This window comes from Coloeus monedula (genome assembly GCF_965178545.1).
Source record: "Coloeus monedula genome assembly, chromosome: 6".
In the NCBI taxonomy this organism is placed as follows: Eukaryota; Metazoa; Chordata; class Aves; order Passeriformes; family Corvidae; genus Coloeus; species Coloeus monedula.
The window spans coordinates 19528417-19550989 of NC_138786.1; the positions used below are offsets into that span (position 1 = coordinate 19528417).

At 40.5% G+C, this 22573-nt stretch overlaps 1 protein-coding gene across 4 annotated transcripts in view; it reads right to left on the reverse strand.

Moving 5' to 3' along the window:
- Positions 1–9290: 9290 nt before the first annotated feature.
- Positions 9291–22573, reverse strand: part of KMT5B (lysine methyltransferase 5B) — a 28587-nt gene continuing 15304 nt past the window's right edge. For 2 of the 4 annotated variants that reach the window (XM_082284081.1, XM_082284082.1), the window contains exons 4-10: positions 19882–20047; positions 18571–18680; positions 16651–16817; positions 15983–16002; positions 15685–15821; positions 13714–13910; positions 9291–12368 (exon numbers count right to left, since the gene is read on the reverse strand). In XM_082284081.1, coding sequence (XP_082140207.1) covers positions 10903–12368; positions 13714–13910; positions 15685–15821; positions 15983–16002; positions 16651–16817; positions 18571–18680; positions 19882–20047 — 2263 coding nt within the window. In that variant the 3' untranslated portion in view covers positions 9291–10902. Of the gene's footprint in view, positions 12369–13713; positions 13911–15684; positions 15822–15982; positions 16003–16650; positions 16818–18570; positions 18681–19881; positions 20048–22573 lie in introns of those variants that run through there. The other 2 variants (XM_082284083.1, XM_082284084.1) reach the window with 2 other exon arrangements.

Below are 22573 nucleotides of genomic sequence, written 5' to 3' on the forward strand. Positions count from 1 at the left end.
GCTATAACCTCCAAACTCATGCCCAGCTAAGCACTGCTCCAGCCTGCGCAGACAACAGCAACCCTGTCTTCTCCCTGCTTGGTGCTACTTCCAAGCAACACCCAGACCATCCTCCACTCTCAAACCACTGGAGTTGTCCAGTGGCGCAACAGGCGAGGATCCAGGAAACAGTGCTTGCAAGCACTTTTCAGAGTAAATGCTGGAGTACAATTTCTTCTTTGCTGGGAATTGGACAGAAATCACTAGTTCCAGTCTTTAGTGCTGGTAAGGACTGACAATTTTAGCCACAGAAATAAATTTCAGAGTCTGTGAGTGAGGAAATGGAAGGACAATCTTGAAACATACTGTCGTGGTGAGAAATACTCACCACTTACCTAATCTTTGCTCCTTTAGGATTCCAAAGTCCAGTTAAAATCTTTGCAGTGAAGCTAGCTCAGAAGATCTTGCAATAAGATTAGAACCAGCTGGTGAAAAATGGCATGTTACTACAGCCGGTAAATACCCACATGAACCAGCCCTAGAGAGGTGAAAGGCTCTGCTGAGCTTAACAGCTCATGAGCATATACCATACTGGCTGGAACTGGTGTATGAGTAATGCCTCTTCCTTCTAAATCCTTTCCCAGTTGATGACCTCTGCTGTGGAAAAGCAATGATTTAAATGCACACAATTAAAAATGAGAAAAGAATTATTTCCATTTTACAGAGAGGGGGACAGGCTTGCCTGTAAGCAGAAAGAAGTGGCAGGGTGTAAAAAACCCCAAATAAACGAATACTTTCTGAATCCCTGGAGTTTGACCGAAGTCTTCCACCTTGTCTACTTGCTACAACAGCTTCGTGGAAGCTTTCATCCTGGCAATGCAAGGATGTAAGGAAGCCTTGCTTAATTCTTAATAGTCTCTAAGAGTTATCATATGATACCACGTCAGGAAATCATGCAATCAGCAAAGGTCACAAGACACACAGCCATTCCTCTTGGCTTTACAACTGCTTTGCACAGCCAAGACTCCTCCTTCTTGCACCATTTTGAAGTCAAGTGCAGCAGCCCTCCTGCCTGCCAAGCACTGGGAAGTCCTGCCATAAGTCAGGCCCTGTAAGTGACACATAAATTTTTGTGTCTACAGATGCCAAAAAGAGAACCATAATGGATTTGCAACATCTAAATAGTCTAAATGGATTCTTACTGGCTGCAACTGCATCTGCTTGGCAACATAAAAGAGGTGCAAGTCTCACTTGTACAGATATGGTAGGTTGGGGCAGGGGTGAAAGCTTTTACAAAAGATAAAAAGGAATGTAGGAAAGTCGCCATTGCCCCATGTCTTCTACAATCTAAAAGAAAAACAGGTGTTCTAATAATTTTACTGTTCTAACTATGCGAGATACAGGTGCCTAATCGAAGGCTCATTCTACATACATAAAATTTTGCATGACTGGGAAAGGTCCTTGTCCTGAGGAGCTTACAGCTTTATTGGACTTAAAGGCTTTATTAGGTGATGGGCAGGACCATCTCTGTTTTGCAGACAGAACACAGATCAGGAGCCAGACTCCACATGCTTCAGTGATGTGTAAGGCAAGTCTGAAGGAAGCACAAGAACAGAAGAAGTAATAAATATAAGGTGGAAAAGTTCAGGACTATAAAAAATAATACCCATTGCAATCTTCCCTGAGCAATACAGCCGGGAAGTCTTGGTTTCCAGGCACTCAAACTGCTCCTTTCCCCCAGAGACTGCCCCTCTGCTGCTGGGACTGCAGCATGGAATGGCAGCATGGGATGGCTCAGACTCCACAGTGCACAGCCCTGTGCTTGTCACCAACCCACCTCGACCACAGATCATGTGTGCAGACTGGGTGGGCTGCAGTGGGGGAGCAGGTTCCCTTCTGCCTCCCTTGGCCTGCTACTTCTGGCAGAGGCATTTCTCAGCAAGTTGTGGAAAAGCTCAGTTCTCAGGGCCCTTAACCCACTGATAACTATGACTACCCAGTCACAGATTAAAAGCATCTAAACATGCTGTAGATTTGGTAGAGCCTCTTATCTCCTCACCTTCCTTTCTGTGACTCAATTTGACTTTCTGGAGCACCCAACCTAAAGCCAGACTTTCAGAGCAGATCAGCATTTGGGTACTGTTCTGCTTTTTCTCAACAAGTAAAATTTGGATTCTGAGACCCAGTTCAAGGGCACACAAGCAGCTTATAATAGCCAACCAAGATTTCCCGCACCCCTGACCACTGTCACCCCTGACTGGATGTCCCAGTCAGTCAGGGAATTCTTAAACCTCCACAGAAGGACTCTTCTCTGCACTTTAATCAGTGTTTAGGAGATCAGTGCTATTTCAGAGTGTATCACTGCTGTGTTCCTTTAAGAAAACCAGTTAATGTTTTTGTTTTGGGGTTTTTTTGCTTCCATCTCTTTGCCACTGTAACTCTGATCTCCTTCAAGACCACTGGGATATGTGGTAGACATGCGGTTGCTGCATTGTTCTGTGTAATTCTTGATCTAGAAAAAGGCATGGGAAAAAGTAAGAGTCCAGAGACTAAACCCCATGGCTTCTCTGAGAACAGCAAGGCAGGGCTGCAGAACAAAGAAAAATGGCCACATAGCCTGGATTGAAGGAAGGTCAGGTAGTGTTCAGCTACCTCTTTCATTATTTGTATTCATCCATAATTTTTATTAAGACTTCACAGAAATTATTCTACCAGGTCTGCTCAGATAATAAATACCTCACAGTGTGGGGGAGAATAGCAAGTAACGAGAGAGTTCAGTATTCCAGAAAGAGATGCTGCCTAGGTGGCCAGGATCTTCCTACTGTTGATAGCACATAGCATGGAGGTGCAACCCCGCAGCAAATAGGAATTTAAAAGTACTGCACAGCAACAGGACAGGCAGCAGCCAACTTGCTCTCACTGGATTTTGGGAGCTGTAAGACCAGCCAACAACCCTTCCCCCTCAAGAACCCATATGGCATTCCTGAGGCAAGTGTTAATACTGGATCTCGACCAAGAAAGAATTCCTATAGGCTCAGGGGACAAGAGGAAGATGATACACTGCTTGCTTCTTTCCACTCTTTTTCCCTCATGCCCCATTGCTCCTGTACTTGTAGCGCCCCTTGCACAAGGACCTTTAACACAGTGGCAAGCGGCTCCCAACAGGATGCGAGGCACAGCAGCACATGTGGCCTGCCTACCCTTGGCAGGAGTTGTTCTGACTAATGGAAACAGCAGAAACTCGAGAGACAGGCATGGAGAAGGCTGGAAACTGCTGAAGGGGAAAACTCCTGGTGGAATGCAAAAGGATTAAAACCGGCAAGAGCACAGCAGCATTCAGCACCGAGTTATTCCCAAGCTGCCGTAGCCGAGCATGGCTGGTTGTTTTCTTCCCCCATGTAATGCCCAGATGCACTCCCTCACAGTACAAAACAATAAATGGCCAAACAGCTTGTCACTAATACACACTGGTTTCTTAAAGGGAAGCAGGGCTCCAGAGCTGGGAAGTTCCTCTCTTGGAATCCTAGTGCCACCTTGTGCTGGGAATGGTAACAGTCAATGGATAACAGAGCTTGTCCAGAACAGCGAAGAAGGGCGAGGAGAAGCCATCGTTGGAGCAAACCTGCATTAAGCGTTTTGGCTTTTGGAGATCTTTCCTCTTGGTACCAACCAGCATGGCTCCCAATATCCCAGTGTAGGGTAGAGTCCTTTTATGAAGGCACAGGTGGGCTACAGCGAGCAACTCTGCAGGTTTGCCCTGACCCCAGACCAGCACCGAGTCACACCTCAGCTGTAACCCTGCACGTAACAGCTGCAGCTGGCAGGTGTCAGCTCTGTCCTTGGCACAGGCAAGTCCAGGGAGAAACACGGTGTCACCTCAGACAGGAAAATTTTTCTGAGTATCACTGTCTTCCCCCTCTGGAGCCTGGTTTGCAACAGGTAAACCTGTTAAGTAGGGCAGGTATGGAAGATGAACCGGTAAAATGCAACAAGCATTTTACAGAGCAATTTCCAGATAAAAAATACTGCTATCCTAAACCAATGTGCAGGTGAGAGGAGCCAGCTGGCTTCCTTGGGGGAGATGAAAGTAGGGTCTGAGTTTACTTGTTTATTTTAAAATTATTTCAAGACTTTTCTCCAAAGATGGGTTAAATTCCATATGGTTAAATTATATTCTGAATATGAACTTCTGAAAATGCCTGCTTCTCTACACTGAGTTTTAGGGGAACTTGTTCGTTTGTTCAAAACTGAGAGGTTATTAATTTTATAAAAATTGTATTTCAAAGTCAGTTGCAAAGATTTTGCACTGCTGTTGATCAATTAAGTTTTATCTTTTTACAACTTTGGAACATTTTTGCAAGCTGGCTATGGAATTGCAGATAGTATTTTGAGTTTTATTCACTTCAGTGTTTCTTTACAACTTAAAAGGAGGGAAAGAAAAGCATTTTGAAAAATATTTCTGTAGCAAGGTAGGAATTCTCTTGCAAGCACCTTGGAAAGAAACGGTGCGAGTATCCTGCTCACGCAAACTGCTCACAACCAGAATTCAGTCACCTGAATTTTGAAGTCAAGACTTAAAGCTAGGTACTCTTAAGGATTAAAACACCACGAGAATAACACTGTTTTCTCTCAGAACAAGAATGATAAACCTAAGAAATTGAGAATTCAAGTTATGTTCAAAAGAAATCTTACTGTGCCACAGAAATGCAATTAGAGAGGACAGCTCTTATCCCTAAGGGTCTTACATAAAGCATAATTCCAAAGCTACACATCTAGGCAGTGCTTCTGTGTCTAGCAAGACTAGGGAGGCAGATAAAGGTTACCATTTAGGTACTCACTACAAGGTAGAGTCAGACTAAGAGAGCCAGATGGATCATTTTTGCATTGGTGATTAATCACCCCAACTGCGTGTGGGAGGGGGATACACCTCAGCTTTTCGACTGAACCTAACATCACATCCTGAGGGGGAGGGAATATCATCACTGGAAACTTGAGAGTGCTGAAGGCACTCTCAAGAGAGAATGCCACCAGGCTTGAGTTTTGTCTCCCACTTCCTTCTCCCAGATTCCTGTCCCTTTGGCATTTGTAGTGCACAAGCTCTGATGTAACAAGATGGATGAACATCAGTAGTGATGTCACCCAGTTCAGCAGCCATGGCAGCAAAGCAGTGCTGATGTTGGGATGTTGGTTCCCAGCAGCAGGGCTGCTCTTGGCTGCTTTGGTGCAGCACCTGCCAGGAGCACTGCTCAGGGCTCTTGCTGACAGGGAGCTCTGTAGCACAAGTTGTGAGGCGTCTTTTTACAGACCCCAGACACTTCTCTTCTGGGGCAGCAGCTGCATCTTGTGTGCAGGTCAGTTGCATAGGATGGAAGTATGGTATTAGAAAAGCCCTTCAAGGAAGGAGTTGAAGAGAGGGTAAAACATTAAACACCCCAGATGGAAGCAGAGAGCACCGTGTGACCCAAGTATTTCCCAGCAGGGAAGTATTCTATGTAACTGGATGCTTGATGCCAGTGCCATGGTACCCATGTGCTCTGCCTGCCAGTGCTGTGAGAAGGGGTATGCACATATGAACTGATTACTAATTAGTGTAATAACACTATCCATAATGTTATATCACTCTTACTGACAGCCCAGCCTGACAGAGAATTGTTACATGCAAGCAGGCATGAGACAGAGATCAGCTCATCCCTTACCTAACCTCTGTGTTCTCACTGACAGCACTTTCTACCAAACACCCCTCATAGCTTTTCCCTCTTGGCATTTCCCCCTCTTCAAGTCTCTGGAAGTCCTGCATGTCCAGTCCCTCGTGACACACTTTGTCATCAGAGCAAAGCCAGAATGGCTCAGACCAAACAGGTCCTGGCATCAGCAGGGTCCAACAGGAGAGTTTCTTTAACAATGAGGGCATACCCAAGGCTAGATCTCAAAGTTTGCCGTTACTCCTGAAGTTGGGAAGTGTTGTCTGCTGAAGCATTAGTGAGTTGGTGTTACGGGAAGGTAATCCCTTCTGGACTGTTGCCTACTGTGACTGGATGGTCTGTGGCTAATCTTTGGCTCTGGAACATTTTCAGTGGGTCTTGCACTTGGGCTACAGAAGAGGACTTCAATCTCTTGATCTGGAAAGACTACCCTTCTGTCCTGGTATTCAGTACAATCCAAGAGATTTTGGTAGCCCTGAACTCTCCAGCAGTCCTGTGGACAGGGACACCTTCCACTAGACCAAGTTGCTCAGAGCCCCATCCAGCCTGGCCTTGAACATTGACAGGGATAGGGCATTCATAACTTCTTTGGGCAACTTGATCCAGTGTCTCACAACCTCCACAGTAAAGAATTTCTTCCTAAAATGTAATCTAAACCTACCGTCTTGCAGTTTATAGCCATTGCCCCTTGTCCTATCACTTGTGAAAAGTCCCTCTCGAGCCTTCCTGTAGGCCTCCTTTCAGTGCTGGAAGGTGCTCTAAGGTCTCTGTGGGGCCTTCTCCAAGCTGAACAATCCCAGTTTCCTCAGCCTGTCCTCATAGTCTCTCAGCCTCTAGCCTCATGGAGTGTAGGATGCTCCAGCCCTCTGACCATCTCTGTGCCCCTCCTCTGGACCCACGCCACACATGTTTTTCCTGTGCTTAGCACTCCAGACCTGGACACAGCAGTCCAGGTGGGATCTTATGACAGCACAGTAGGGCCAGAATCACTCCCTTGACCTGCTGGCCACATTTTATTGTATCTACCAATTTACCACCAATTCTGTTGTAGTGTGGCCAAACATGGTAATTACACAGAATCACAGAATATTCTGAGTTGGAAGGGACCCAAAAGGATCACTGAATCCAACTCTTAAATGAATGGGGACTGAAGCAAAAAAAAGGACTAAAAATCTAATTAGGAAATAGAGCTGACTTCTGATGACATCATAAAGCACCAGTGGAAAAACGTATGGTTTGTTGGATCCATGGAGAGCTCCACACTTGACTGAAACTCCCTATCAAACACACCAATCTCTGCTTATTAAGCTAAAGCCATTCCCAAGCAACACTGTTTCACTGGCACCATACCTGTTTCAGCACTGAGATACCTGCACATGCAACAGGAAGGTCTCCAACACCACCACCACCTAAGCTTCTGCAGCAGGAACTATTGTGATCAAATTTCTTCCAAGGATGAATCCAAGTAAAAGTACAGTGGGGAGAAGAAGTAACACTGAAACAACCTGCATACTATGCAATAATAAAAATATTTGAAAAATATTTGTAAATAAGGTATGTGAATTCAAGCACAACTGCCACAGAAGTTCCCTTGGCTGGCAAAAAGCAGGAGCTATAGCAGGCAAAAAAGAACAAATGTCACTGTTGCTGCCATGCAGTACTGCTAAAGAACAACACACCATAACCTCCTTACTTTGTGAAGTCAAGTTTCAGAAGGGGCAACAGAGATTATGCAAGGCCTACTTAAAACCCAGTCCAAACAAGAGAATACTCACTGGGGAGGGGGATTTAGGAAAAGGCATGATACTACAAGATAGAATGCAAACTTAGCTGATTTTAATTTTCAATAGGTCTCATTCTGCACAGCTCCCAAGTCTTCAACCGTTCATTCTAAAAAGGCAACCAAACATACAATTATGGGGAGCAAAGAAATTCTGCTTCTGAGCCGATTTGAAAGAAGGTAAACTGGCAGTGTTGGGTAAGGTAAAATGCACAAAAACCAGAAAAAAATCCCAGCCAAAAGCAGACACGAACATACTTTGGGTATGTGAGGGGTTGGCAGTGTAACTGCACACGAAAGAATGCTCCCAAATCTGCAGCCAGCCTGCCATTTTCATAGTGGTTGGGATGTTTCCTTTGTAGCCCAACAACCCGTTACACATAACACACAACGAGCTGGCAAAGCCCATCCATAATACACTTCCTCCAGTTCTTCAGCCTGCTAAAAAGTGCTGTGGTCACCTCAAACCTACTCAGCTGTGGCATCTTTTCTTACCAGTATCTTGGACAAGGAGACATCAAGGCTAGACAGGGTCCCTGACAGTCAAATCAGTATGAGCTCCACAACGCTTTGCAATCTGGACAAGAAACATGGCCAGGCTCTCAGGTTCTCAGACAAACACCCACTTTCCCCTAAGATTATGGAAACATTGAGATCTGCCAATTCACAGATAGATGATGAAAGAAAAATGCCCACTTCCTGTGTCATGGGAAGGGGGCACAACTGGGGTTGTGGAAGCCCTGCCTACCTGCCCAACTTGGGGGAACACATTTCATTGTTTTCAAGGTATCTGTACCACAAACATCTGTGGTATAGCTGGACATGGCCATGGAAAGGACTAGGAGCTTTGTTCCAGATTCTCCAAGACAAGAAGGCTGTTCAATGAACAAGACCAATCCAGAGATCCTGATCCCCAAAGAGTGACTTGTACTTATCTTCACAGTAAAGGAAAAGGAAAGCAGCTCTCATTAAGAGGTTGGCCAAACGATGAGTTAGGAGGATCATCCACTCCAGGAAAAGAGCTTCTCCTTCTAAGGGCAGGATCCACTTACAATTTCTTCCCTATTTTATCATCTGCTCTCCTTGCTTGATGCTGGTTTAGCAAGCTCTAACCCTGCTCTCAAGCACACTGGTCATAAATACTTACAATGATGGGCAATGTTTATTTGCTGCATTGACCTCCTTTCCCTCACATGCTCAGGTGAGTGACATTTCTGCAAACCAACCCCCCCCCCCCCCAACTACAACCACTGAGGCTGCCAGAGGAGCATTGAGTATGAACCTGCAAGCAGGAGCAGCAGGGACACAGAAGGGCTGTAAGTAAAAAGTGCAGAGACTGTTCAGCTTTCGCTGGTAGAGCCACACATGCTTGTAGGGCACAGCACCCAGTGACAATGCCTGTGAATTCTGGAAGAAAGAGCTGTATTAGTGTCATTTGTCATCAGCTGTTTCCTGGACACTTCCTACTTCAAAGCAAGCCCTTAATAACCCATCTCTCTCTATCTCTCTCTCCTTTAACCTATTTTATGGTAAGAGTACAATTAGAGACCCCACAAGATAAGCCACCACAGCTGTGTGCACACTCATCAAAGCGTTCATGTATCCTTCCCCTTGAAGGCCAAGATCTGACAGGATGAGCCATGGACTGCATAGACAGACCCACCCATGTTCTAAAATCATGCACACTCTGGCACGACACAGGGCCTTTCCCAGAGACTGATGAAGTTACAAGTATTAGATTGAATTTTACACTTAATTCTCTTCACTAATGCTTTCACCACTGGGTAACAAAGTGATCATGTAACTCAAGCTCTTTATTGGTAGGGGAGATAAAGTTGGACTTGATATAAAAATCCTGAGCAGCCAACAGTAGATTCAGCCGACCCAACACCACCTGTTTTAGGATGAAACTTGTGTTTCTACACCCCTAGATAGAAAAACTTGAAACCTTACTGCACAGTTGAGTAGAAACACAAATACCATAGACCAAAGCAATATACAGTTATGTCAGCTCTGACATTTCAGACCTGTTTGAAAGAAATGGCTTAGAAACAAGCTGATTAATACATACAAACAATCCATTGTGCCCAGAAGTTTCCTAACATTCTTTTATTAAAAACCAAAGAGCCAAAGATCGCCCTGATGCTCTTCATTGTTATAAAGCAGACTCTGAAGTATTAAGTGAACTATGTATGAGCAAAGAACTCCAACTGATGCAGAGTTTAAAACTAGGTTTACAGTTTCCTATTTTATTGGCATGGATGTATTTCTAAACTTAAAAACCCTTCTGGCAAGTTATCTCAATTTCTTATGACAAAATTTCTCACAACACACAAATATTTACAACATATACATATTTTTTCAGTCTTTTACAACTGGTTCTTAAAAGACAAACAATTCATAGGTTACCACAGAACAAAAGCTGTGACTTAGTTGTTTTTAATTTGATAAAACTATCATAAGTTAAAGTGAATAGATTTTTCTTTAAATTCCTTGTAGCATTTTACAAGTGCAACAGAAAAATATGAAGAACCAATTTAGGATAGCTGCAGTTCATTGGATAAATGTTGCCCGTCGTAATCACATTATTTCACAGCAAATTCTTGAAAAAATAAGCACCAATCATTCTTGCAAAGAACAATTTTATCTAAAAGTATTGAAAAGTGTTAAATACAAGGTGTTTAATTTACGTAACAAGCAATAAATACACCATATCCAAACTTTATTCTGCATACTGCTACCCTTGTACATATAATGTACTAAAAAGTCAGCAAATTGTCAACACCTTTTCATATTTTTTTTCTCTTTTTTTAAAGAAATCAATTTGACTTCCAACCAACGGTTTGCTACTATAACAAAGGCCACAAACAGTACGTCTGGGACAGCATACAGTGTTAAAACTGACAAACTCCAAGGGGGAAAAACCATCTAGCAAATAAATCGGAAAGCTGTAGATCATTGCTGGTGATATTAACATATACTAGAAAACCTTAATATGCTGCTACTATGATTTTGTAAATTGTTTAGTCAAATATTGTAAGAGCAAACTAACGCTCCTACTGATCAAAAATAATTCTGTAGCCACACTGTATTCTCATTGTCCTGCATGGAAAGATCTGATGCAATTTCATAACTTTGCTTGAGCCTTTATTTTACAACAGAGCATTACCTCTAACTTGGAATTGCACATAAGAAGGCTATTAAAAAGTACAATAAAAATCTGCACAAATCAGACTTAAGAACTTGAGTCAGTATGCTGTACACTTTCTACAATATTACGTTGATAGGTGAATAAAGAAGTGCTGCCACTAAGTTTTTCAGAGAGTTCTTTAGTTGAGGAATAATCAAATGGAATTTTTGTTGGGTTTTTTATTATTATTATTTTTTTAATTTTTTTTTTTTTTAAAAAATGACATCCAGGTCAGTTTAAGACCTATAAGCTTATGCATTGAGCCTTAAAGACTGATCTTCTCTCCTCCTGGAAGAAATATCAATATCTATTGAATCCTTGCCAACAATAAGCCTTAATCTCTTCGCTGGAGGAAGAGGAATAAAGTCATCAAATTCATCATCATAGTCATCTTCCTCTTCATCGTCCTCTTCTGATGAAGATTCATCTGCTGTTTCCTCTTCATAGTGACCATAATCATCTACTTCCATTCTTGACTCCAAAAGGGAGAGAGTTTCACTACAACACACACCATTTTCATGAAGGTCCTCAGGGTATGTCCCTCTGTTTTCTTCCTCTCGTTTTAGCTGTATTTTTAATTTTGTTGAACTATTGCCTGATCCTGAGTTAAACCCATTATTTAGCTTTGCTACATATAAATTATTATCTTTTTCATGGTCTTTACTTAATTTTATGCTTATTTTTGAAGAATTCATTCCATCACTCTCCTGATCATTTGCCTTGCTACTGCTATCATGGCGCCTACGAAGAGTCAGTTTAGGGATCCCAGAGCTATTTTCAAGGATAAGTTGTGCATCATACCTTGTGATTCGTCTTTTCTTTTTACTTTTTGCAGTTCTAAAGCTGTCTTTTGCTTTAAAATTGTCAGTTGTTAGAGAGCAGCCACCAGATCCAGGGATACAGTCTTTAAAGCCAACAGGTGTGTCCACCACGTGGTTTTTCTCTTCGAGTTCTGAATGAGAACTAATCAAATCTGGTACTTCATCTTTCACAGGCGTGTTGTGCATAGTATCAGTTTCCTCTGTTTTTGAAGATGGTTTCACAAGCTTTCCTTGTCGAGATTTCTTTTTTGATGTGCCTGCGTCATTTCTCTGGCACCGACCCTCCCCTTTATGTGATGGTCCATGAGCCACATCGTTGTCGTTTAACACACGAGACTGCTGCTCTGCAATGTCCGATTGTGTTCCAGTCAAGTTACTCTTATAGCTATCCAACGTATTTGGTTCAAGCTTTGTGTCAGAGGTCTCCTTCAAACTCATCCTTGTTCTCATCGACCTCCTCGTGATGTATGTGCAGGGTGCAATATCACCATGCTCATGAGCACCTTTCACAGAATTCAGTTTATGTTCTCTCGCTGCATGCCTCGTTAAGCATCCGCTAGAGACTGCAACTTTGACTGGTCCCTCCAATTCTTTATCCTTTTTAATGGGCAAGTTTTTATACAAAACTACTTTAGGCTCTTTGAGAACTAAATTTCCCATTTCAAGCTTTCGAGAAGCATTCTTTTGCTCTGGCCTTTTGCACTGATTTCTCAACTTTATCTTTGAAAGTAAAGGCTTTGCAGGCTTTTTCAGTCTCTTTGGTACCCTGGAATTATTTATATGAGTTAGTTTAGATGAGGTAGAATTTGATGATGCTGGAATTCTTGATATAGACTGTCTGGTTAATGTTCTATTTTTGCTGTTCTTTTTTACGCCAATTGAAGATTTTCTGTTAGCTGGAAAAGAAAAAAGTGGTTTTGTTATGACACTGCTATATCCTGAATTTCCCACTCCCAAATACTGCAGTTATTTTATTTATTTGGAGCACTTCAGAGAAATCCATGGAACAGGATAGACAGTATGTAGTAAGGAATGAGACTGCTTAACTTGCAACTCAACACCTGAAAGGAATTGCCAAACAGGCCACAAGTACATCAACATTTCCAGGTACACTTCTCCTCACTATCCCCCATATACCAAGTTGGGTTTTTACTGAACTTTTTCTTCTATCAATTTAAAAAAAATATGTATTTGACATTATCCACAGCTTTTGCTGAGTATTATTCCAGCAAAATCTGAGGATCGGCCTGATCTAATATTATCTCCAAGATTTTTTTTTTCCTAGAGAAGGAGGAAAAAACCCCAGACACCTTATCTAATGTAATGGTTTTAGTTTCAGGTGGAACTACCGCCTACTGTGGCAAGCAAAGGAGTTTTGTCTGCTCAACAGAGGTGCAACTCTAAATACTGGTAATTAGAGACCATAAAAAGATTTGGGGACATTTTTAGGTTTTTTTTTTTTGTTGGTTGGTTGGGTTTTTATGTTCTGCTTTTGTGTTTCATTTTTTAGTATCACAGCAGCAAACAGGAGACAGATGGAACTGCAGTATTTTATGTACCTCCAAACCTGTTTACCAGTTAAATCTAAGTTTAAACTATTTGTATGATGCCCATACTGAGGGTGGCAGAGGTGGGGAAGTGGGGAAAGCAAATCAATCATACTCACTACTCCATGGAGAGAAGTCTTGCAGGAAGATTACAAACAAAAATCCCTTCCAATTTCTTCTGAAATGCCTAACTGTGCACTTTCACTACACAAGAGGTGCCTGAACTATCAATTCTGAATGTGGAAAGGAAAGAGCTGCCCAATTTAGAAGACTTCTAAAAGAAACAACTATTTGTTTAATAATATCTACTAAGAGTATTTATTTAAAAATTCTTTTCCTAAGAATTCAACCTATGTAAGTTTTCTTTCCTAAACCACACTACTGCCTGTGGTATTTTACTGTATTTTGAAATACAGAAATTATTGGCAAGACTTTAACTGACATGTTTATAAATATTTGCTTTTGATATTAAAAAAAAGAAAACAAAAGAAGAACATACCACCTATTGTTCTTCAAACATTTGTGGGAAACCATGAATTTGTTGTTTAAATTGCCTTCAGATTCCTGAATAAATTAGTTTTAACAACCAGTATCTGAGAAGCATCTCAACACTAGGAGAGGAATTCCATCACAGTGAAAGTTTTCCATGTTTTTGTGAAGCCTTTAATGACTCCAAGCTCTTCCCCTTACTTACTTGCATTACCTTTTTCCTGAGTGGTATCTGCATCAGTGTTAGAGCTGACGGACTGGCTGTCGGAATTCTTGCTGCTGTCACCCAACTTTTTAAGTCTGTTCAATCGTTTGTCTGTTTCTCTCAGTCCGTATTTACTGTTAATCACAGGAGTAGGTGCTGGCAATCCCACTCTTGATTTAAAAGCACCAGTTCCACGTCTATAAATAAAAAGAGGACACAAGGTATTAATAAATCTTAATGTAAACTTAGAACTTTGTTTCATGTACAGTAGTTTGGATCCCAAGTACATCTGGATCAATGATACCAATAGCCACAGAACTGGTTAGCATTTTGTGGGTTGTCTTCTACCTGTCATCTTGGGTGCCTAATGTCTCAGTTGGCCAGCAAGAACAGCAGGATCACCTAGGAAGAGTACATGGATATATGCAGAGAGATGCAAATCTTCCTGGTGATGACTTTTGGAGGCTTGAAAGAAATTGTAGAGTGCCAAATCTCCCACTGCTCCAAACATACCCACAGATCCTTAGAAGAAGATCCTACCATTTTAACATTGCAAATTAACACTCTTTACAGCAGTTAAAATTGAGACACTTAAATATGATTTTTTTTGGTAGTGTATAAAGTGACTGTTGTCTCATCAGTCTTGAAACAAGAAAGAATGAGTCCTTACTAACAGCCCCCAGAACAGCATCTTATATATTTGACTGCTTCTACCACAGTCTTGTAACTGAAAAGCAGATTCCTAAAGTTAGAATTACCCAAACATTAGCTTTAAAAGGTAACATTTTCCTGTACTTAATATACAAAAATGACAAGTTAATGAAAATGTTCAGACACATAAAACTCGTTTGTCCTGAAAAAGAAAGCATGTCCATATTACACTAAAATCAATGATCAAAAGAACTTGAGCAAAACGCCACATCACTTTGTGTAACAAGGGAGGAACAATTCTGGTGCCCATTTATCCAACACTTAACAGTTCCCATGACTGAAGCACACTTTTACTAGCAGCTCTCGAGATAAAGTCTGAGAATGCATCCTTCACTTGGAATGACCTACCAATATCATGTGAGCTTAGAGGTCCACACCAGATGGTTTTCCCTTTAATTGCAAGACTTTTTAGTAATCAAAGTAGCCAGTAAAAATGAAAGCAGGATTATTGAACTATTTATATGTAGGTGCACTAAGCTATCTCTCAATATAAACAGTATTTGGTCCTTTATAGGGTTTTTCTTCCTACAGTTAGATCAAAGAGAACAGTGAGTTCTGTGCAGCTCCTCTTGGAACTGGGTGAAGCTCTCTGAGATGATGCTGAGCCTCCCTGCACACAGTGAACAGAAATTTCAACATGGCAAAAAACAACTATGGAATTCTTTCAACTGATTTTGTGAAGAAACCAGGTTGGGACAGCACAGGTAAAAAACAAATAGAACAACTTTGCTGCTGTTGAATGATGGACAGATAGAGGCAAATACTATCCAAATCAGTAGATATTTACAAATACACAACCCCCCAAGTTCTAACAACACCGGGTACTTTTCCCATTCCCAGCAGAAGAGAACTTCAGGTCCACATATAAAACATTAATGGAATTTGCTTTGTCTAGTGCAAAAAAGAGCAAAAGTTGGGGATCAGTTCACAATGGTCCTGTAGAAGCTGTAATTGCTTTTCCTTCCAATTCTACTTTATTCAGTACAAATATTTTTAAGAACCTACACCCCTGATTTGTTCTGTTTTGTCTCATTTTGGGCTAATCTCCAGAACAGAGAATCAAAAGATTAAGAGAACACAGAGTTCTCAGGAATCATCACCATTCTGTAACAACACAGAAGAATCATTATAGCAAACAGGTAGGAAGCAATTATTTTGTGTCCAAAGATCTGCGTACTCATAATCAAGGACGTTCAGTTTCACAAAATAGATCATGAATATGCCGAATTCCATTTGAAAGCTATTTACATCAATACATACCTTTCACAGGTGTAACATTCGCAGTATTCATTATTTTCTCCAAAAAACCCATCTCCGTAGTAACAGGAGATTTCTTCTCCAGGTTCAATATCTCTTAGAGCTTTCACACATGCTGTATCTCTGCCCGTTGATACAAACTGGGGAAGGAGATGACAGGAAGGGAAAAAAAGGGTTAATCATTAAGGCTGCACAGTATCTGAGTAAGGAAAAAAAGTAAAACAGTTGGGGAAGAAAAGTTGGAAGGACAAAGAAAAAAAAAAAAGTGGGGTACTTTATTTATTTTTAATTTCTTGCTTACCTTACAGTTAGGTCTGCAATCTGAAAAAGGTCCAAAACATAAAGTCAATTAACTGTGGATAAGACCTGAAACATGAATAGTTGCAGATATCTAAAGTAAGGATTCACTCTGACTTCAGTAACTGCAGAATCTCAGCTAAATACTGGGAGTTAAGTTAGTATTGCACAAAGCCATACATCAAAAGATACCTGCTCTGGTACAGCTGGGTTTCTGACCTCTTCCCTGTGCCATCACAAATGTCCAGTTTCCCTCCTCTTCAGGGTAAACAGCTTTATCTGAAATCCTACCTGCTCTTTCTTTGGCACACAAATGCAACAGAATCAGCTAAGCTTCTGTGCAAAAGGTTAAAGAGCCGTAAGTTCACCTAATGAAGATGTTACTGTTGACTGAGTTCACAGACAATTCAAGGTAACCCACAATATGCTCTACTAATTTAGCTGCCAGTTCCAAAGTCTCTTTCAAGGAAGAGGGCATCACTTCCTAGAACCTTCTCCGAGTTTCACAGCTGATCAGCTCTGGCTGGGAAAATCCCAATAAGATTTTGTTCTACAGTAATACAGTATGCAAGATTCAGACATTTTTCTCCAAGTTCCTGTGCTGTTCAGCTCACATACAACACTTCTGAATTTCTTATGCCCTTCAACATGCTTCCTATACTTACTACTCACCATGATTGATAAATGCAGCAGGACCAAGCCATAGTTGTGCACAGTTTTTTCGTGTGGAATACATGACACTGAAGTCATTTTCCCCATGCCTCAGCAGCATGTTTTCTTCCATTTCTGATAGTTCAGCAATACAGCCCACAAGTAATTCTATTTTATCATTTCGTTTCCTTTAATGTAAAAAGAGTAGCAGAAATAAGACAATGTGTGCCAAAATTACAAAATAATTTCACAGAAAGAAAAGTTGTTATAGAATCAATTACATCAAATCTGACATCAGAAACAATTACCACCATTGTTTCTACAATTTCCTGAGACTGTAGGCAAGAAATTGCAAGAGCTGATTACTTCAGCTTCTGCAATTGTTAAAACCAAAAGCAAGATCTTTTCATTTGTGTACACTCCCTCCCCATCATCACTTAAGAAATTTTGACTTCGTCCAGCTGCTCTTGCTTGTGTTTCCTATACTTCTTCCCATGGCCAGGAAAATCCAGTATAATGAAAATGCTTAGAGCTCCATGGCTTTTTAAGCGAGGCCCAGTAATGACTCAAAGAAAGGCTGGATGCAAGATGTTTTCCTTCAGCATGAAGCTGGTCCTTGAAATAGAGTGAGGAGGGGGAATGACAGACACCTACAAAAATCAACAAAACCACGAAGCCTTTGTGTGCAGACAGCTGATGTGCCATCGTGAATAGAGCAGTGCAGAGGCACTGAATGCTCAGCTTAGTAGAAGCGCAGAGCTTCCATTTTCTTACATGGGCGTTGTTTCCACTGCTCTTCAGAGTGGCCATTCCGTATTTTGGCCAGATTACTCTGACACAGTAATGAATACGGAGATGCTAAAGGTACACAAAGGACACAAAATAGAAGTGAAGCCTTCTAAGTGCAAAATTCTCCTTTGACAATTGAGAATGCTGAGAACTCTCAGCAGTTTTGAGTCTCAACAGTTTTCCAGGTACTAGCAGGGTTGAGAAGCAGCTCTCCTGTCTTGCTCACCTCTCAGGCCACTCAAAATTTTGAGCATGAAAACTTAATCTGTTTTCAACACACCTACATGCAAAGCTTCTACCCCAAAGAATCAGCCAAGAGGTGAATTAAAAAAAAACAAAACAAAACACCAACAAGGAAAAACCCCCAATCAGTATTTTTTGGGTTTGATCATGATTGTGGAACTTTCAGCTCTGGTCATGAAGAGCTGGAAACTGGCCTCAGCCTATTTAAACCTTTCTCTGCAACACGTGGAGGTTGTGTTGCCACCAGCAGGGTGCCCAGCCACTCAATTTCAATGTGAACGTAACAGCATTTCCTCACCTCAGATGTGCTGGTGCGAATGGGTACTGCCACAAAGCAAAGCTCATACAATTGGTGTGTACACTTGAACTGATTTTAAAATCTGAATTAAGTCAGAATCTGCTGGTACTGCCACACATACGCTTCTAATGAAACTCAGATGTGCCAAAAATGAGATGGGGAAATACAGTGGGGTTCCAGCCTTGTGTTTCCAGGAGAGATTTATCTTGCACAATCAAAATGTGCAAATAACACCTGTTTAAAAAAGCCAAAAAACTAATTTCCCCCACAATTATTTGCTGTATAACAAATCTGCCAGAATGTCGTGTTACTCACAACTCTCGAGTAAAGAAAAACAATAATCTGACTGAAAATAAGATTAAAAAAAAAAAATGCATAATGAACACTACATGCATATGCCCAAATATAGAAAGGAATATCTTCCAGAGCCATGGATCCTGCATTAAGTACTTAGTTTTGTATTGTTACTTGCAAATTGAGTTTTCTCTCTGTTTTTGCTATCTCTTTCACTGGTTGCAGTTTTAATTCTAAATCACTTTTTAATATATTTTTTTAGATTCTTTCAAAATTATTGACAGAAACAGAATGCAACAGTGAACTGTATTTCTTACCATTCTTTCGTTGCAACAATTTTGGCTCCGTTTTGCTCAGAAGAATACCGATTACAAGGCAGTATCTCAAACCCACTGTCAGTTGCAAACATTCGTAAATAAATAAATACCTGCAATGAAAAAACCCAGTATTTGTCTGTTACAGGCAAAACAAAAGCAGTGAGGAACTTCTTATAAAAATAATGAAAGTGAACTGTACAAAAACACATACAAAATGGATACTGGAGTGGGATACTGTCTGCTGAAACGCGTTTCTATATGTTTTAGCTGTATGTATTATGTTGATCTTACTTCTTCACAGTGACTTGCAGGAATCCTCACATGGGTAATGTGATTATCCGAAGAGTTTAAGAAAATTAAATATACCTTAAGTGGTACAAAATTGGTCCAACTAATGAAAATGGGTAATTTTTTTCTTAAAATCACTGAATAGTTGCATTCAAGCTATCTCTCATCTTTAAGAACCAGTGAGGCCTAATAATCTATAGGAATCCATTTTATTATTTGAAATTCTGAAAAAAGATACTACTTCCACAACAAACCTAGATGCTGAATTCAAGGACTGTTGAATTATTTTTTTTTTAGTTGAAGTGTGATTGTGTTATTCAAAGAACCACTTTGACAAAGTAGAACTTTGTCTGCTAACTTTTTACTGCGTTACTAGATTTGGTGCATTTTAAAGTAGGCCACATTCCTTTTGGTTGTACCTGGAAACAACAGACTCATTCCCGAAAAAGTGTCTTTTTTTTTGTTAAGTAAACAATACTATGATTTTTTTGCTTTGAACTTTGAAAATCAACAACCTTTATGCTACATACAAAATGGATTTGGGGTGTGGGAAGTGGAGGAGGAATAACACTGCTACAGAAAGCCCCTATACCCAAAACAACTGAGGTACTTTGATGTAACAAGGCTACTCCCTTTTCCTTTACCTTCTTTGGTCACCCACTTTGATTTACAAGAGCTGTGAGTAAAAAAAGAACTAAAACAAACCCCCAAGCCCCCCAAACAAACAAAAACCCCCAACCAAACCACAGTACAAATACACGGGGAAAAAACCCTTCTTTTCTACACTATTAATAAAAGGCAATGAAAGTTAACCAAAAAAAAAAAAAAAAAAAAAAAAAAAAAAAAAAAAAAAGGAGGGTGTGTCTAGTTAGGCTTTAAAAAATAAAGGAAGTTTCTCTTAAAAAACAACAAAACAACATAAAACACTCGATTGCTTTACTATTGCTACATTCTTAAGAAATGTTTATGTTTTCTTTGCCTTTCAACCATCTAAAAAAGCACATTAATTACAAATACACCTACATGTTCCTTGAATAACCTTTCCTGCATTTTGTTCTTGTTAAGAAAATAGTGCCGGGCCCAGTCACCTGACGTCAAGGACTTGAAGGCTTTTTCTAAGTGCTCATCTTTCTTAAAACGTTCAATCACCTCTTTGAGTTCTTCTTGCCTTCCTTTAATAGGTCGAAATCTGAAAGAAAAAATAAAGCTATTCCAGTCCACCATCAGTCATTCTCAAGCCTTCCTCAGTTACTCGCAGCACACAGTTCTTCTGCTACCCATATAAACATTTAACTACCTGCATAAAGACACTGAACCAACTTTTGCCAAACCCAAAGCCTTATTATATTGATAAATTCACTACAGGGGATTATGTGGATCGCAAACTTAACATTCATTCATATAAAATACAACTCTTAATGACAACACAAGAAGTATCTACAAATACTAACACGTGGCAGAGATACTACATCTGTGGAAGATTAAGGTTCCACAAGTTAGTGCAATCATAAGAAGTTTTCCCCCCAAACAGGAAATCTTGGGCATGTAAATATGAAAACGAACACCTATACATTAGCAGAGAATTCCGCCTTCTTCCAAAAACTTGAGATTTAAGAAAAACTACCCTTCATATCGTCTGTGGGAAAAAGTAACAGAAAAAACCTGCATGACTGCCAGAAGTGGAAGCTCCATTTTTGAGCTGCAAAACCACCACGAGAAAGCAGCACTTAGTTAGAGATTATGCCAAATCCCTATAAATTGCCTCTGACTGAGCACATACCCCTATATGCTCTGCTTTGGGGCAGAGGTGGGGTGTGGGTATTCTTAAATATATGCCACGCCCCAGAAGACTCTTCACACAGGTAAAAATTTCCCAGGATCATGAGGAAGAGTTTTCTGCAGCTCTTTTTACAGCTCGCATGTTTTGCTTACACAGCATTTGACAAAAGCGCTAAACAACCTAAGAGCTTCTGAGCAAATGTCTAAGAGTAAGTCCTGTTACTTGTTGCTGCAAGTGCATTACTATGCTGATTTTATTTCCTCTTACTTGCCAAATGAAATCTGTATTTCAGTACAAAAATAAACAAGGGGGAAAAAAAATTATTGAAGCTGGTGGAAGGAAACTTCCATCAACTTCCTCACTGATACGCTGTTTTTAAACTGCTAAGTGAATGGACTTATTGTCACCTTAGAACACTGAATGTTGCAAGTAACTTCTTTTTAAATGACCACCTAAGATTTGGTTCTTCCATACAACTTGTATAAAGGAAACAAGAAAGTGTTACTTCCCAATTTTGTTTCGCTTTTTAAAATACTAAGAGTCTAACCAGAAATAAGTAACAATGATGAGGATTTGATTTCCTTTGTTAGAAGGAAGATGCTTTATTTATGCTCCTGATACAATGAAGACAGACCTGCTAACAGCAGAATCACTTTCAGCAGGTTATCAGCATTCATGCTACTGCTTTTATAAAACTCTGAATTCTCCATCTGAAAAGCTTCCTTGTGACATAGTAACTAAGCAACCTTTTAGACCTTTTTGAATCCAGCAAAATTTATCAGCATAAACCTGTGGGCTTTCAGAGAACATGGTACAGTAAGGAGTTCTGAGCAGACATCAGTTTCAGTTCTCTTCTGGCTGGGCTACGACATTGAACAAGACAGCAGGAGTCAGTCAAGAAACAGATGCCTGCTTACAACTGTAGCACACACCATGCCAAGAAGTTTCAAATCAAATTCTTCATTAAAGAATAAACTTACCTCATCATCCCAAAAAGCTAACTACCTAACAAACTGATGAGACCTTATCATGCAAGAAAACACCCCTTCAGACTAGAGATGACACAATCATTATTTTTATTCTGCAGCACACCAAAGTCTTCCTCAACTTGCCAGTCACACACAGGAGTATCTCTGCTCTCCCAAAACCAGAAAGACTTTGCCCAGATTTGATAGTTGTAACTCACAGTGCTTCCTCATACATGAAGGGAATTTAAAATCATATAGCCTGAACTGAACCTGACTAGTTTCAGAACAGGGCTTGCACTCACTTTCAGTTCCAATCAGAAACAACCTTCGCAGCAAGAAGCCAACTGCATTTACACCATGAGAAGTAGAGAGCACACCCATATGCACAAGCATGAAAGGGTAACATTTCACTTACACCTCTATCTGCAAATATTACATGAGGGGAAAACCCACAGGATTTACAAATGAAAGTGGTCTTCAGCTATGTCTGTTCTTGCTGGGCTACATGAGTGATTGCCCTCTCCCTTACACTTTATTTTACATGTTGAAATGCACCATTTTTTAGCTAAGTGATCTGCAGGAGCAAAGATGGGTGGAAAAGCCATCACATTTGAAATTGCACTACTACCTGAGACAGGCAATGTATGTGCTGATAGGCATCATCATACTTATTTATCATCAAGAAGCTTGGTCTAGGCTAGCTAAAGAAAGCAGAATCCCAACTGAACCACCAGTGGGAAAGAAAACAGCATCCCAACTGAACCATGAGTGGGGAAAAGAAATACAGAAAGAAAAAGGAGGGCAGATGCCAAGCTTAACAGTGGTTCTCACGACCTACAGAAAAAGAATCAACACCCTACATCTTCTAGCAATTCTAAGCACATCTTACAACCTCAAATGCTCATATTTTAGGTCTTTTACAACACATTATTCTCAGAGGCTGACTCGATGTCTAAATGACCAGCTA